The 12,259-nt window shown below is 55.2% G+C and overlaps 3 protein-coding genes across 3 annotated transcripts; 2 read left to right on the forward strand and 1 right to left on the reverse strand.

Annotated features, from left to right (window-relative positions):
* Positions 1 to 2,253: 2,253 nt before the first annotated feature.
* On the forward strand, positions 2,254 to 2,624 carry UV8b_01831 (uncharacterized protein; the record flags this gene model as incomplete). The annotated part of the gene is made up of 2 exons (XM_043139329.1): positions 2,254 to 2,504; positions 2,552 to 2,624. The coding sequence occupies 2 exons, from the start codon at positions 2,254 to 2,256 to the stop codon at positions 2,622 to 2,624; spliced, it is 324 nt and encodes a 107-aa protein (XP_042995263.1).
* Positions 2,625 to 2,999: 375 nt separating this feature from the next.
* On the reverse strand, positions 3,000 to 3,377 carry UV8b_01832 (uncharacterized protein; the record flags this gene model as incomplete). Its single annotated transcript, XM_043139330.1, has 1 exon — positions 3,000 to 3,377. The coding sequence occupies one exon, from the start codon at positions 3,375 to 3,377 to the stop codon at positions 3,000 to 3,002; it is 378 nt and encodes a 125-aa protein (XP_042995264.1).
* Positions 3,378 to 5,488: 2,111 nt separating this feature from the next.
* On the forward strand, positions 5,489 to 9,807 carry UV8b_01833 (uncharacterized protein; the record flags this gene model as incomplete). Its single annotated transcript, XM_043139331.1, has 4 exons — positions 5,489 to 6,548; positions 6,649 to 6,720; positions 6,822 to 7,040; positions 7,118 to 9,807. The coding sequence occupies 4 exons, from the start codon at positions 5,489 to 5,491 to the stop codon at positions 9,805 to 9,807; spliced, it is 4,041 nt and encodes a 1,346-aa protein (XP_042995265.1).
* Between the last annotated feature and the right edge of the window lie 2,452 nt (positions 9,808 to 12,259).

A 12,259-nucleotide genomic window follows, 5' to 3' on the forward strand; every position in this document is an offset into this window, starting at 1 on the left:
AGAGCGATTTGCAGCATGGCCGGTTTTGTTTTGCTTGGGCTGGTGTAGTCGTCGGCACGGGGCAATCCTCGGGTGGTCGCGGGGTGAGGGGGAAAAAAAATCAAATCGAGTGCGTTGCTGGCAAGACGGGCTTTTTTTTTTTTTGAGCAATCTTTTTGTTTGTGTGCGCCATTGGAGAGCGTGTTTCTTTCTTCTTTTTGCTGGGGTTGGTGGGGTTGGTGGTGGGATGGGCACGATGGGTGTGACACGGACAAGGTTGGTTGGACTTGTAGGTGGTGATTGTGCGCAAGCCGAGACAAAGCAGCTTGACTGACGTTGTCTGAAAGCTCTGAGCGGCGATGCCCTATTTGACGGTGGGGATCTCGATGTTTTGCCTGTTCTCGCGTTCGCAGGTTGGAGAGAGGGCAAGGTAGAGGGCAAGGTAGAGGGCAAGGTGGCGCGACGGCTGATTTTCCGGGTCATCCATCGCGGTGGGGAGAGGAGAGGAGAGGAGCGTGAATTGAGTTGAGGGCAATTCAAGTGTGGCTGGCCTGGTGCTGTTCAAACACGGGCTGTCGGCGTTTGTCTTTGCCCAAGGTGCGGAGCAGAGAAGTTGTACTCGGCAGATGCGCGGAAAAGACGAGGAGTGACGTGACGCCGGGGGAAGCCGGGGAGAATCCCGCAACGACATGCCGCGTTTGAGCTTGCCCAAGTCTCGGAGCAAAGCTGAGATGAGATGTCGTGGACCGATTGTCTTTAATGCTATTGCTGTTGCTGTTACGGGGGGCTCCGTACGTCCGTAGATGGACGAGCTTGATTCCTGCCATGCCCATGGGTCGTCGGTCGGTCGGTGCCAGGTGCTGCGCTTTGCACATGATCTGCAAACCATCGATGCATTGCCCCGCCGGCCCACTCGCATCATCTTGGCGCTTGGACGACTTGGTTGTCAAGGCCCCAAGGGGGGGGGGTCGACGTTCAGTCGAACGTGTAGCATGTACGGGTGGGTAGGTATGTTTAGGTGCGGGAAACGCATGGGGCCGTGGCCCATTCGGCATTACCTGACGTACGTAACTGGTGAGCGCCTCTCGTGTCACCGAGCAAGGACAGAGGAAAAAAAGAAGAGACTGTGGGATAATAAAAAAAAAAACCAAGCAGAACGAAGCAGACAGGGAACAAGTGCGGAGTACGGGGTACTCCCGATGGCTTTTTCGCAGACAAGATGCTCCCCAGTGCGCAGGAACCCGCCATCCAATCCATGTTGAAGCTTGAAGCCGTCACCGCCATATATTCAAAACAGGGGAGAACAGGGGCGAACAGGGATTGTAACGGTTGGTTGACGTAGGACGCACCTTGAGAGGTGTGGTAGAAGCCGGGGCGTGGATTGGAGAGTCATTGGACAGCGTTTGCGAAGGGATTCAATCAGAGAAACAAGGCGTCGTCCCGTCGTCCTGTTTCGAGTCTGCCATTCCCGCCCACCTGGGTCTTTTTTTGACGTCAACTCGCAAAAACCGTGCTGCACGGAGTAGTAGCAGCTGTCTGCCCATCCATCAATTCAAGGCGGCCCCCGGTACAGAGTACGAGTTACTCGGAAGAGATTGTCGAGTTTGGAACAAAGACGCCAACCCCCCCCCTGCGCAGGTAGACTCGAGTGCGGAGAGACGAGGCGCCAACCAGGGAAGAGTAAACAAGATTAAGGGGTTTTCGTTTGGCGCCCCGAGGCTGCTGATGGCTCCGTGGATGGGGGTTGATCAGCCAGCAGCACTGGGTGCCGCTCCTCGGATTGACGGCTGACAGATTGACTCGTCGGATGAAATGAGAACAAATGGCGGCAAAGGTGCCAGCCCCGTTTGCCCGAGGCGAGGAGACGCGGTGCGTTGCGTTGCGTGGGGGTGGAGACAAGGATCCAGGCAGGCATGAACATGGATGATGGCATCAGGAATCTCATGTTTCCCGAAATCCCAGGTAGTCAGTCTGTAATCCGCCATCCGCCATCCGCCATCCGCCATCCGCAATCCTGAATCCTGCCGACGGACTGGCCATCCTTTGAGCTTTGCGGCCGGATGCAGCAGAGGCCAAGATGGGCCAATGGCAGCTTGCAGCTTCGACAACTCTGTCCTTTTCCTCGCCGTGTGGCAAAACCACCCCCCCACCCCATCCCCCCCCACCACACCCACCTCCAAACTCTCAGCAGCTGGCTGGGGCCAAAAAGGCAAGTGCGATCGACGGAGGCTTTCAATATCTACTCCGTGCCAAAGCTCTCGTAACCTCGCGCAGATGACTGGAGCACACGACATTCGAGCAGAGCTCCAACTTGCCTGGCCCCAGGGACGCCCTCCCCCGTCTTTGTATTTGTCTTCGTCTTCGTCATCTTCGTCGTCGTCGTCATCGTCGTCGTCGTCGTGTCGGCGTCAGGGTACAACGGCAGGGGTCACATCTCCATCTACAGAAAGTTTCGCAGCCGCAGCGCCGGATGCTTTGGCAGCTCGGTCCGGTTCGGCATGTCCTGGAGGCCCACGGCGTACTTGGTTAGGTTAGGCTGGTCCTTTACCTGATGCCGCTTTTCCGCTTTCAGGCACCGAGTACCGAGTACTTGCACCGACTGCGGAGTAGACGCTTGGATGAGGCTTGATGGAGAGAGCGTCTAGTCTGGGGAGTCTGCACTGGACTGACAAGCTCTGTCGGCGGCGAGGCTGCGTAAATACAACGAACGAGTAGTGAGTGGGTAGCGCACGGCTCAAGGCAAGGTGGTTGCAAACAGTATTATGTAAGAGACGAACAAGGTGAAAGAAGGAAACAAGCAGAAGGGGTCGAGGACAGCCAGAGACAGTCCAAGACCAGGAAAGAAATCATGGCTCATTTGGCTCATCAAGCGCTTCATCATGTCAATGGGTGCATGCTGGTGGGTTTCAAGACCAAAGACCACATTAGGTACTCCGTATACCTTAGGTACACCTACCTACCTAAGGCACCTGACAGAACCAGACTGCAGGTCTAGGTACCTTGGTCATGTCAGGCCATCTCTAGCCTCCAGTTATTATTCGCCTGCGCGGAGACGCCAGGCCCCTTCGCCTTTTAGCTTCCACCACGGCAGCGTCCACGACCCAAATCGGCATTGCGTCCTGGGCGGCCTCATCATGTACTGTACTGACTCTACGACCACGTGGGTGCCCCACGTGACCTGGCCCGTCTTCCGCCACGGGGGAAATCGTGCCCTGAACTCTGCTCCGTGAGCCGTTCCAACGCGCTGGTCCCGTCCCTGGCCATAGTTGGGGCGAGCGCGGCGGGCTAAATACCCCATGGGGCCCAGCCAGGCATATCCATCGCGCGGAGCTGAGACGCCAGAGCTCGCTGTCTTCCCGATGGCAAACATCAGTTGAAGTTGAGTCAATCTGCAGCATGGCCGCACCTCTTCAGGGCCGCCTGTGAGCACTGAAGCGGGGGGGAGGAGGGGGGGTGCTGAAACGCCGGGACCCGGGCCCAGGGCACTCTCATACGTATGTAGTGTAGTAGACACATGGGCACGGAGTATACACAGATGGGGGGTGACGTACGAAGCTTGGCCAACGCCACGCCTGCTGCGGGCGTGCTGACTGGTCACTGGTCAGACTATGTGGTCACCTCGACCAGAGACAACCGCTGGGGGGCTGGCATAATCGGCATAATCCCTCCGACGTGACTGCCCACCCAGCCACCAGTGCTCAGGTTCTCAGGTTCTCAGCGTGTTTTGTTTCCTCAGCGTGCTTCCTCAGCGTGCTTCCTCAGCGTGCTTCCTCAGCGTGCTTCCTCAGCGTGCTTCCTCAGCGTGCTCCCCGGGGCGGCTCGCCACAGCGAATCACAGGGCTGGCCTGCATGGCGCGGATTGGTTCCCCCTTCCCCCGCCTGCCTGCCTGCCCCGTTCATGCCTGCCAGAGTCTAGTGCACCAGACTCGAGTGCTCAGCAGTCGTCACCCGTCTGGTACACACGTGCAGTGCAGTCTCTGGTCTTGGGGTCGCTTCAGTGCCAGACTGGCTGGACTCTGCCACCTTTTAGGACTTGGGGATGCCTACAGACTCCAGAGTACGGAGTAGAGCAGATCAGATAGAGCAGCTCTCCTTCCAGTCATGTGCGTTGACTGGCTCCAGTCTCCTTCCTTGTTGCCGCTAGTGGCAGGTCCCAGACGGGCATCCAAGCCTGGCCTGTCCTGCCTGTCTGGCCCGTCCTGCCTGGTCTGCGGTCTGCAGTGTCTCCAGTGTCTCCAGTGTCTGCAGTCAGCGCGCACCTGCACCACCGCAGCTGCTCTGCTGGCTGAGTGACCCGGAGGGCCACCATCATAGTCACGACCAAGGACCAGACCAAGACCAAGACCAGAGTTGACCTCCCCCCCCCCCCCCCCCCCCCCAATTCTGCCCCCTCCGTAGCTACAACAAGCTGCTGGCCAACGGGCAACTCTCGCCTCGACAATATCCCGCACGCAGCCTTGATTGATTCCTTCAACGTCTTGCAGACAGCCACGCATCCATCCCTCTTTCGACTCGGCCGCTGGGGTTCCGCTTCGACTTTGATGCTCCCCTTTTTCCATTTCTCCCTTCCCTCTTGTCTACAACGACTTTGCCGGGTGACCCTGCCCCGAGCTACAGCCCCCTTTTTACTCTCGCCCACCGAGCCAGACCGGACCGTTTTTATGCCATCGAGTCGCTGCCGTTTTTCCTCGGGGGGTTAAGTCACTTCGCGAACCAATCTCGCCACGAAGTCAAAAACAAAGGGGAAAAATTTAAAAAAAAAATTAAAAAAAAATTGAAACCCTCTACGCCGGTTTCTTCACGATTACCATACTTTTCTACTTCTCTCGCTCCGTTGCCGAACTGTTTCAGCTTTCTTTTTTTCTTTTCTCGTCCCCGACCAGCACATTTGGTCTTTTCGCGATACCCTTTTGAACTGCCGCTCACCCCCTCCTCCTCCTCTTGCCTCCTCCCCTGGCTGTCGTTGCTCCAGCGGCCTTCCCCCCTTCAGCCTTTCCGGAGAAGGTACCTTGCAGTTAGACTCACTCGGCTGGTCGAACCCTAGCGACACATTCGATAATTCTCTTCCGACTGTGCGACTTGACCTTTTTTTCTTACCCCCCCCCCCCCTTCTTGAGGAGGTCAACAACCTACCGATCTCGACTCCATCCGACGCAATACCAACACAAGTCCTTCACCTCGAAAGGCAGAGACTTGACTACAGACCTCGCAAGCATTCAACCTTGAACTGCTGGCTTTCCTGCTGGTCAGCACCTGCGTGAATGCACAGATACGAGATTTCACTTTGGCCCAAGACGCAGTCACGGATTTCGCGGCTTCCTGTGCTTGTGTAGAGTCCCTTGCCTGACAACCGGCAATTTTGGGGGGCCTGGTTTTCTGGTGTGCTCATTAACCTGTACCTCGATTTTCCATTAGGTCTGCCTCTTCAAGCACAAACGTGGTCTAGCGCGACTAGCTGCTCGCTGCTCATCCCCTCGTGTCTTGCATCTGTCTGAGGCTCATTAGCTTCATGGACGCCAGGTCCGCGACCTCGGAACCTCAGCATTCTTATTCCCCGAGTCCTTGGGCCGCGACTTCCACCTCCCCGTCGAGCTCATCAGAATCGACCAACAACGGCCCTGCGCACTCGCAATCCGCGGAAAGTCTCGCGGACGCAGCTGCTCTCCCCGCCCCTGCCGCGGCTGCACCACCGTTTCCATCCCACCTCGACTTCCTGCCGTTTCTGTTTCCTCAACAAAACATCTACCACCAACAGCTTCTTCACTACAACAAGCTCATCTCGCCCGCCCGTGGAGGTGGACTGCAAACGCCACCGCTGCCTCCTGTCGTGTCCTCCCCACATGTACAGGCCGGACCCAGACCCAGATCATCTAGTAAAGTGTCCCTGAAGGACGGATCGGCCAGCAAAGGAGCCACCTCGGGAGGCAATGGGAGCCGCTCACATCACAGCTCAGACAAGAACAACCGCTCGGTTGTAGTGTCCAAAGAACATACAACGCCTTCCAAGATGCCCCCCAAACATTCGGCCGAAATGTCGAGGAGCGTTCCTCACCGATCGAATGCCGCCACCACTTCTTCAGCACACGGACAGTCACAATCGAGCTCCGTGCCCTCGACCCCCCATCAACATGCTCGGCAGTTTTCATTTGAATCACGAGAGCCTTCGCCCTCGGCCGGCAACAATCACTCCCCTCGATCTGCATACTCGGAAACGAATAGCACTCTACCTTCGCTGCGGCCGTTGCCCCCTCGATTAGGTGGATGCAAGTACGAAACGGCGCAGATCAACTCGAGGCGCAGAATACCGTACTCTGTCGGTAACGATCGTCTTGAAAAGCTGGACTTGCGAAGCGTCAAGAGCAAATTGTCCGAAGATGAAGACCGGAGGTTAGCCGCGGATATTCGCATACTCTACGACCGTTTATTACCGACCAATGAGGTGGAAGAGAAGAGAAAGAAGCTGGTTCAGAAGCTGGAAAAGCTCTTCAACGACGAATGGCCAGGTCACGACATTCGAGTCAACCTGTTTGGATCCTCGGGCAACCTGCTTTGCTCAGATGATTCCGACTGTGAGCCCCCGCCTCCCCCCCCGCCTGTCCATCAAGGTGGAAATTGTTGGTTCCAACAAGGATGAGAGTAGCTAACGGCTTTGTATCTGCTTCTTTTCAGTGGACATCTGCATCACTACGTCCTGGCACGAGCTGGAAGGTGTCTGCATGATAGCTAACCTGCTGGCGAAACGTATGATCACCACAACCACCCCCCCTCCCCCACGCCATCTCCTGCTTTGTTTGTGCAAGTTGCCAGTCATCGTCTAGTTTGCTAACGTTGCGGGGTTCTAGGCGGGATGGAAAAGGTGGTGTGCATATCAGCGGCCAAGGTACCAATTGTCAAGATTTGGGATCCCGAACTTGGTCTAGCTTGCGATATGAATGTCAACAACACTCTTGCGCTCGAAAATACTCGGATGGTTCGCACATATGTTGAAATAGATCCTCGAGTTCGACAGCTGGCCATGGTCATCAAATACTGGACAAGGAGGAGAATAATTAATGATGCTGGTTAGTTGCAACGCACCGTTTCTCGCTAGGATCCGCGCCTTTACTCTTGCCCTGACTGTTCGCAAAACACAATATAGCTTTTGGTGGAACTTTGAGCTCCTACACATGGATTTGCCTCATTATTGCATTTCTTCAGCTCCGAACTCCACCAGTACTACCCGCCCTACATCAGATGCCTTACAAAACACACAAATCCGACGGAACTGTCAGCGACTTTGCAGATAATCTGAAGAAGATCAAGGGCTTTGGGAACAAGAATAAGTCGTCTGTTGCGGAGCTGCTATTCCAATTTTTTCGGTTCTATGCGCACGAGTTTGACTATGACAAACATGTCCTCTCGATTAGGCAAGGGAGACTGGTAACGAAACAAGACAAGAAGTGGAACTATGCCGTCAACAACCAACTCTGTGTCGAGGAGCCTTTCAACACTAGCCGGAATCTTGGCAACACCGCCGATGAGTATTCTTTCCGCGGAGTTCATTTGGAACTTCGCCGAGCTTTTGACTTGTTGTCGGAAGCAAAGTTGGAGGAGGCATGCGAACAATACGTCTTCCCTAAAGAGGAGGAGCGTGTCTGGACGCGACCGCCGCCTCAGCCCCGGCCAGTCCTTGTGAGGAGCTCTTCGCAAACACATTCAGGCCGCGGTGGCCGAGGCCATCACAGAGGGGGGCGACACAACAACAACAACAACAACAACAACAACAGTAATAACTTCCACCGTAACGGCGGCGGCTCGAATCGACGCGCTTCGTCCAGCGTGCCGGCGTATGATGCAAACATGTTTGTCACGCCGATTACCTTGCAGCAAGACATGTCGTGGTTTCAGAACCCTCATTATCAATTCCAGTACGCACAGCAAGATCTCATGACGCAAATGGCATACCATCAAGAGAGCATGAGGCAATTTCAGTTATACACGCAGTCTCCTGCCTTTTTGCAGCAGCAAACTATGAATCAGGCGCAGAGATTGTCCGCCACCAACTCGGGTTCCGGAGGGCAGCAGTCTTCTGACCGTTCCAGAACGAATTCTTTTGATAACGTACCAGTCAGCGCCCCGCTGCGTCCAGACTTGTATGCGTTGTACGGGATGAACCTCGGCCACACATTCTTCCCCCAAACCAGCTACGGCACCTACCCGACGACGACGACGACGACGACGGCCGCAAGCGCAACCACCAACTCGGGGGGCCAAGACTTTCGTCGATCGCTTCAACGGTCAACGCTGTCGGGCGAGGGAGGTTTATCGGCCTCGAGCAGCTCTATTCGCTCCCAATCTCAACCAGCCCAAAGATCACCATCTGCCAACCCTGGCGTAGCTTACCACACGTTGGGCAGCCAGACGCCGACCAGTGCCGTCATGGCGTCGTCGAGAAACGCAAACGGTGTTCCTATTCCCAGTTTCATGTCGGATGAAGCCGACTTTGACGAAACACCCAGGGCCGTGTCGGATTCGCCAGAGACATTCGACGTCCAGTCTGGGTTCTTTCAGTCCAGAAGCTTGAGTCCAACAAGACTGTCGCAGCTACAGCTACAGCAGCAACAACAACAACAAACGCAGCAGCAGCATCTGAATCAGCAGCAGCATCTGCCCAACGGTATTGCCTTTGGGGATCTTGCAGCGCATTCTTCTAGTCCGGAACGAAGGCGGCTGTCGACGGAGCAACTACCGCAAACGCTTCTGGATCGAAGGATGCGAAGAGCTTCCAGGTCTCCGTCGCCTCTGGGGCACGCTCGTGCCTTCTCCGTCGGTGGCGGAGCAGCTTCTGCGCCGTTGGCATCGGCCCCCTTTCCCGGCAGCCAGAGCAGCCAGAGCAGCAAGACGCAGACGCGACCGTTGGTAGTGAATGGATCGGGATTGAAGATGGCCGTGTCGCCTCCCAATCAAAGACAATGCAACAGACCCGAGACTCTAGTATTGGAGGATTCGCTAGCCGCCAACATGGACAATGCCTTGCATATCAATGTTCCTGTTCCCATGTGGCCGGTGCAACCGCCCATCAATGCCACAATGCAGGCGCCGTCGACGTCGTCGTCGTCGACAGCGCCTCAGCTGCCGCTCGACCGACCGCCGATTGTCGTGAACGGCTCCAACGCACCGCTAACCATTTCCCAGTCAACAGAGGATGCTTCATTCCGTGAGCGCATAGCAATGATGAACTCGATCTACCTGACGAACCAGCTCAACCAGCAGGAGCTGCAGAATGGAAACACGTCTCGACTTGCTCCATCTGCCAGGCAGCGTCTTTTTGGTCGCCAACCGCAAAGCGGCGTCATTGCCCCCCTGGATCTGGCCATTGCTGATAACCGGGTTGGCAGTACCAGGCCTTCAGGAATTGACAGCGCGAACCTCTCACCCGTATACGAGAACCGGACTCCTTCTCCCAGCGCTGTTCGAAAACAGGCCACTGCGGCTCCGACGTGGCTACCCAGTAAGACACAGGCCAAAGCCGAAGGCAAATCAAAAGTTGGGTCTGCGGCGACGGATGTGCCGAAAGAGACGCATCAAGAAGGAGATTGGATGCCTTCACCGGTGGATGCGGAAAAGATGTCGGTGGTCCAGAAGCCTGGGACTGCAGCCATCAACAAGCCAGTGATGCAGGCTCGCGAAAACGGCCATGTACGTGGAGCCAAGAGTGAAGGAGACGGCGGTTGGCAGAAGGCTGCCGGCAAGGGCAAGAAGAAGACGAATGCAGCTCCTGCTGCCACGACACAACCGTCGCACGCAGAACTGCCACCAAGGAATGAGTCTGACCGGAAAGGGGGCTGAGAAACCCGGAGGGGCGGGGCAAGAATTAAAAAGAAAAGGTTGGCGGGAAAAGAAAAGAAGGAAAGCCAAAAAGATATGGTGCAAGTTCTGATGCGAGCCAGACAAATTTGCAAAAAAGGATTTCTTCTTCTTGGGCACATGCGGATTGGATAAACATGACAAAAAAATCTTTTTTCTCTTTTTTGTGCTTGTTTGGCACGCATTTTCTGGGTGCGCTGAAAATTACAGATCAAGATGGCTGGCAAGATGGCTGGCAACAAGAAGGGAAAAAAACGTACGTGACGACTAAGACGAGAGATATCGTGAACCTACACCACCACCAGCTTGGAACGAATTCGGGACTTGGGTCATGCATGACGGAGCAGAGACCATGTACGAAAAAAGAAGGCTGGGGAGGGCCGGCGGAAACGCCGTGTAAGCAGCACCTGTACGATGCATCGACATGACGGCGGCGTGGGGATGCATGCCGTTGAGGAGAAGGATATAGGACCCGGCCACGATATCGAACGGGGGATGAATGAGACAAAGTTGGAAAAAAAAAGAAGAGAAAGACGGGGTGTGGCGTGGCGGTAGGCTGGGCAATGCATAGGGCATTCATTGGTGGGTCAAGTACGATTACAAGGGTTCAGCTGGTTGGCGTTTTGCATCGAGAGAGCTTGATTGCGGGTTCTTGTTGTTGATGTTTGTTGCTGTTGTTGTTGTTGTTTTGCTGGTCTGCTCTCTACGGGTTGGCGGGTGATTTTCCGCGAGAAGACGTTTTTTTTGACTGCGGACTACAGTAGTGATTGCTGTCTGGGTTGAGGACGGCCAGGATGGAACAGCCCCAGCCAGATAGATGGCTGAAGCGGCGTGGGCCTGCATGATAGATGGGATAGTACAAAACATGCACAAGCGATGAAACAAGACTAGGATTCGAGCGTGCGTGTGCGTGCGTGCGTGGGCGTGATTGTGGGCGTGATTGCAGGCGTCCAGACTCGAGAGGATGGGCAGCGGAGGCTGTCGAGGCGTAAGCGTCAATCGAACGCGACGGGGGGCTTGGGGAACAGGACATGGCTATTTGGAAGTGAGGAAAGCACTGGAGCAGGCGATGGCCAAGACGGCGAGCGAGCGATGTAAGGATGGGAGGGTGGGAGGATGGGAGGATTGGATGGGAGGGTGCGAGGATGCGAGGATGAGAGATGGGAAACGACGTCAAGGGGCAGACGGAGGATAAAATAGCCGGCACATGTTTGATAATGCGCTGATGCTCACCAACCGGCACATACGACCATAGCCGCCTGAGAACTTTGGATCCCGTTCGATCTCCGTTAAATAAACAGGCGAGCGCCGGATTAGTAGTTGGGTCGGTGACGACCAGCGAATACCTGGTGTTGTATGTATGTATGTGTTTTATTTTTTTAATTGTTTTAATTTTAAATAATGATTGGTATTTTTCTTCTTCTTCTTCTCCCCATTTCTTTCTTGCTTATCCTTCTCATCACAGGGCTGCAAAGTGGATTTCAATTTCAACCAGTTGCGGTAATAAGGAACGAGGTTGCGTCAGACAAGTGTACAGAGTATGTAGTCGAGTCGACACGCGGGGTAAAGCCTTGATCTTGATGCTGGGCGTCACGTCACGTTGTAACCAACCGCGCTTGGCAGCGTAGTCGTCGCCGACGTCGGAGTTGCCTGCGTGGCACGCGCGCAGTGTGCTGTGACGGGGCTGCGTGCTGCGTGCTGCATGCTGCATGCTGCTCCCGCAGGCACAGGCCAACATCGTCAGCTTCACTTCCCTACCGTCTTCGTTTGTAATTCCATGTCATCGTCTTGTGCTAGTAACGCAACGTGGTGAAAGACGCCCAAGTCATAGGGCGTGCTGGGCGGACTCGCGCCTTGTTTCTTGTTTCCCAAGTGTGTCTGGCGGATCCGGACAGGGCCTGTGAGGATGCGCCCCTGCATTTTCCTAAAACGGCTAGTAAACACTCTGCTTTCCAACATGACGTCTTAACCGGACAACTTCCATCACATCGCCCACCTGCACGACGACCACCCACAAAATCAACAAGAGCTCCTAATCTATCAATACTGCATTGCGTGCCCCCAGCCGCCAGTTCGAACCGCTTCCACCGGGGCCCACATGATATCGATCGATTTCCTGCTCTCCCTACCTTCCTCAGTCAACGGTAACGATGCTGTGCTTGCTGGTCGTCGTGGACAAATTCAGCAACCAATGGATGCTGGCACCTTGCAAGGACGCCTCATCGGCTTAACAATGCATCGCAACTCTGCTCTACGGCTACTTCTTTCGCGTCTCGAAATGTGCTCTTCAAGCACCTAGATATAAGAATATCATCGGCTAGATCCCCCAATGCCCTGAGCCTTATCTTATAAGCTTGGGTTGACGGTAGGCCCGAGATAACCCCTAATAAGGCAAAAAAAAAGGCACGCGAACGCCAATCGCCATCCTCTACCC

Source organism: Ustilaginoidea virens, chromosome 2 (assembly GCF_000687475.1).
Source record: "Ustilaginoidea virens chromosome 2, complete sequence".
Lineage (NCBI taxonomy): Eukaryota > Fungi > Ascomycota > Sordariomycetes > Hypocreales > Clavicipitaceae > Ustilaginoidea > Ustilaginoidea virens.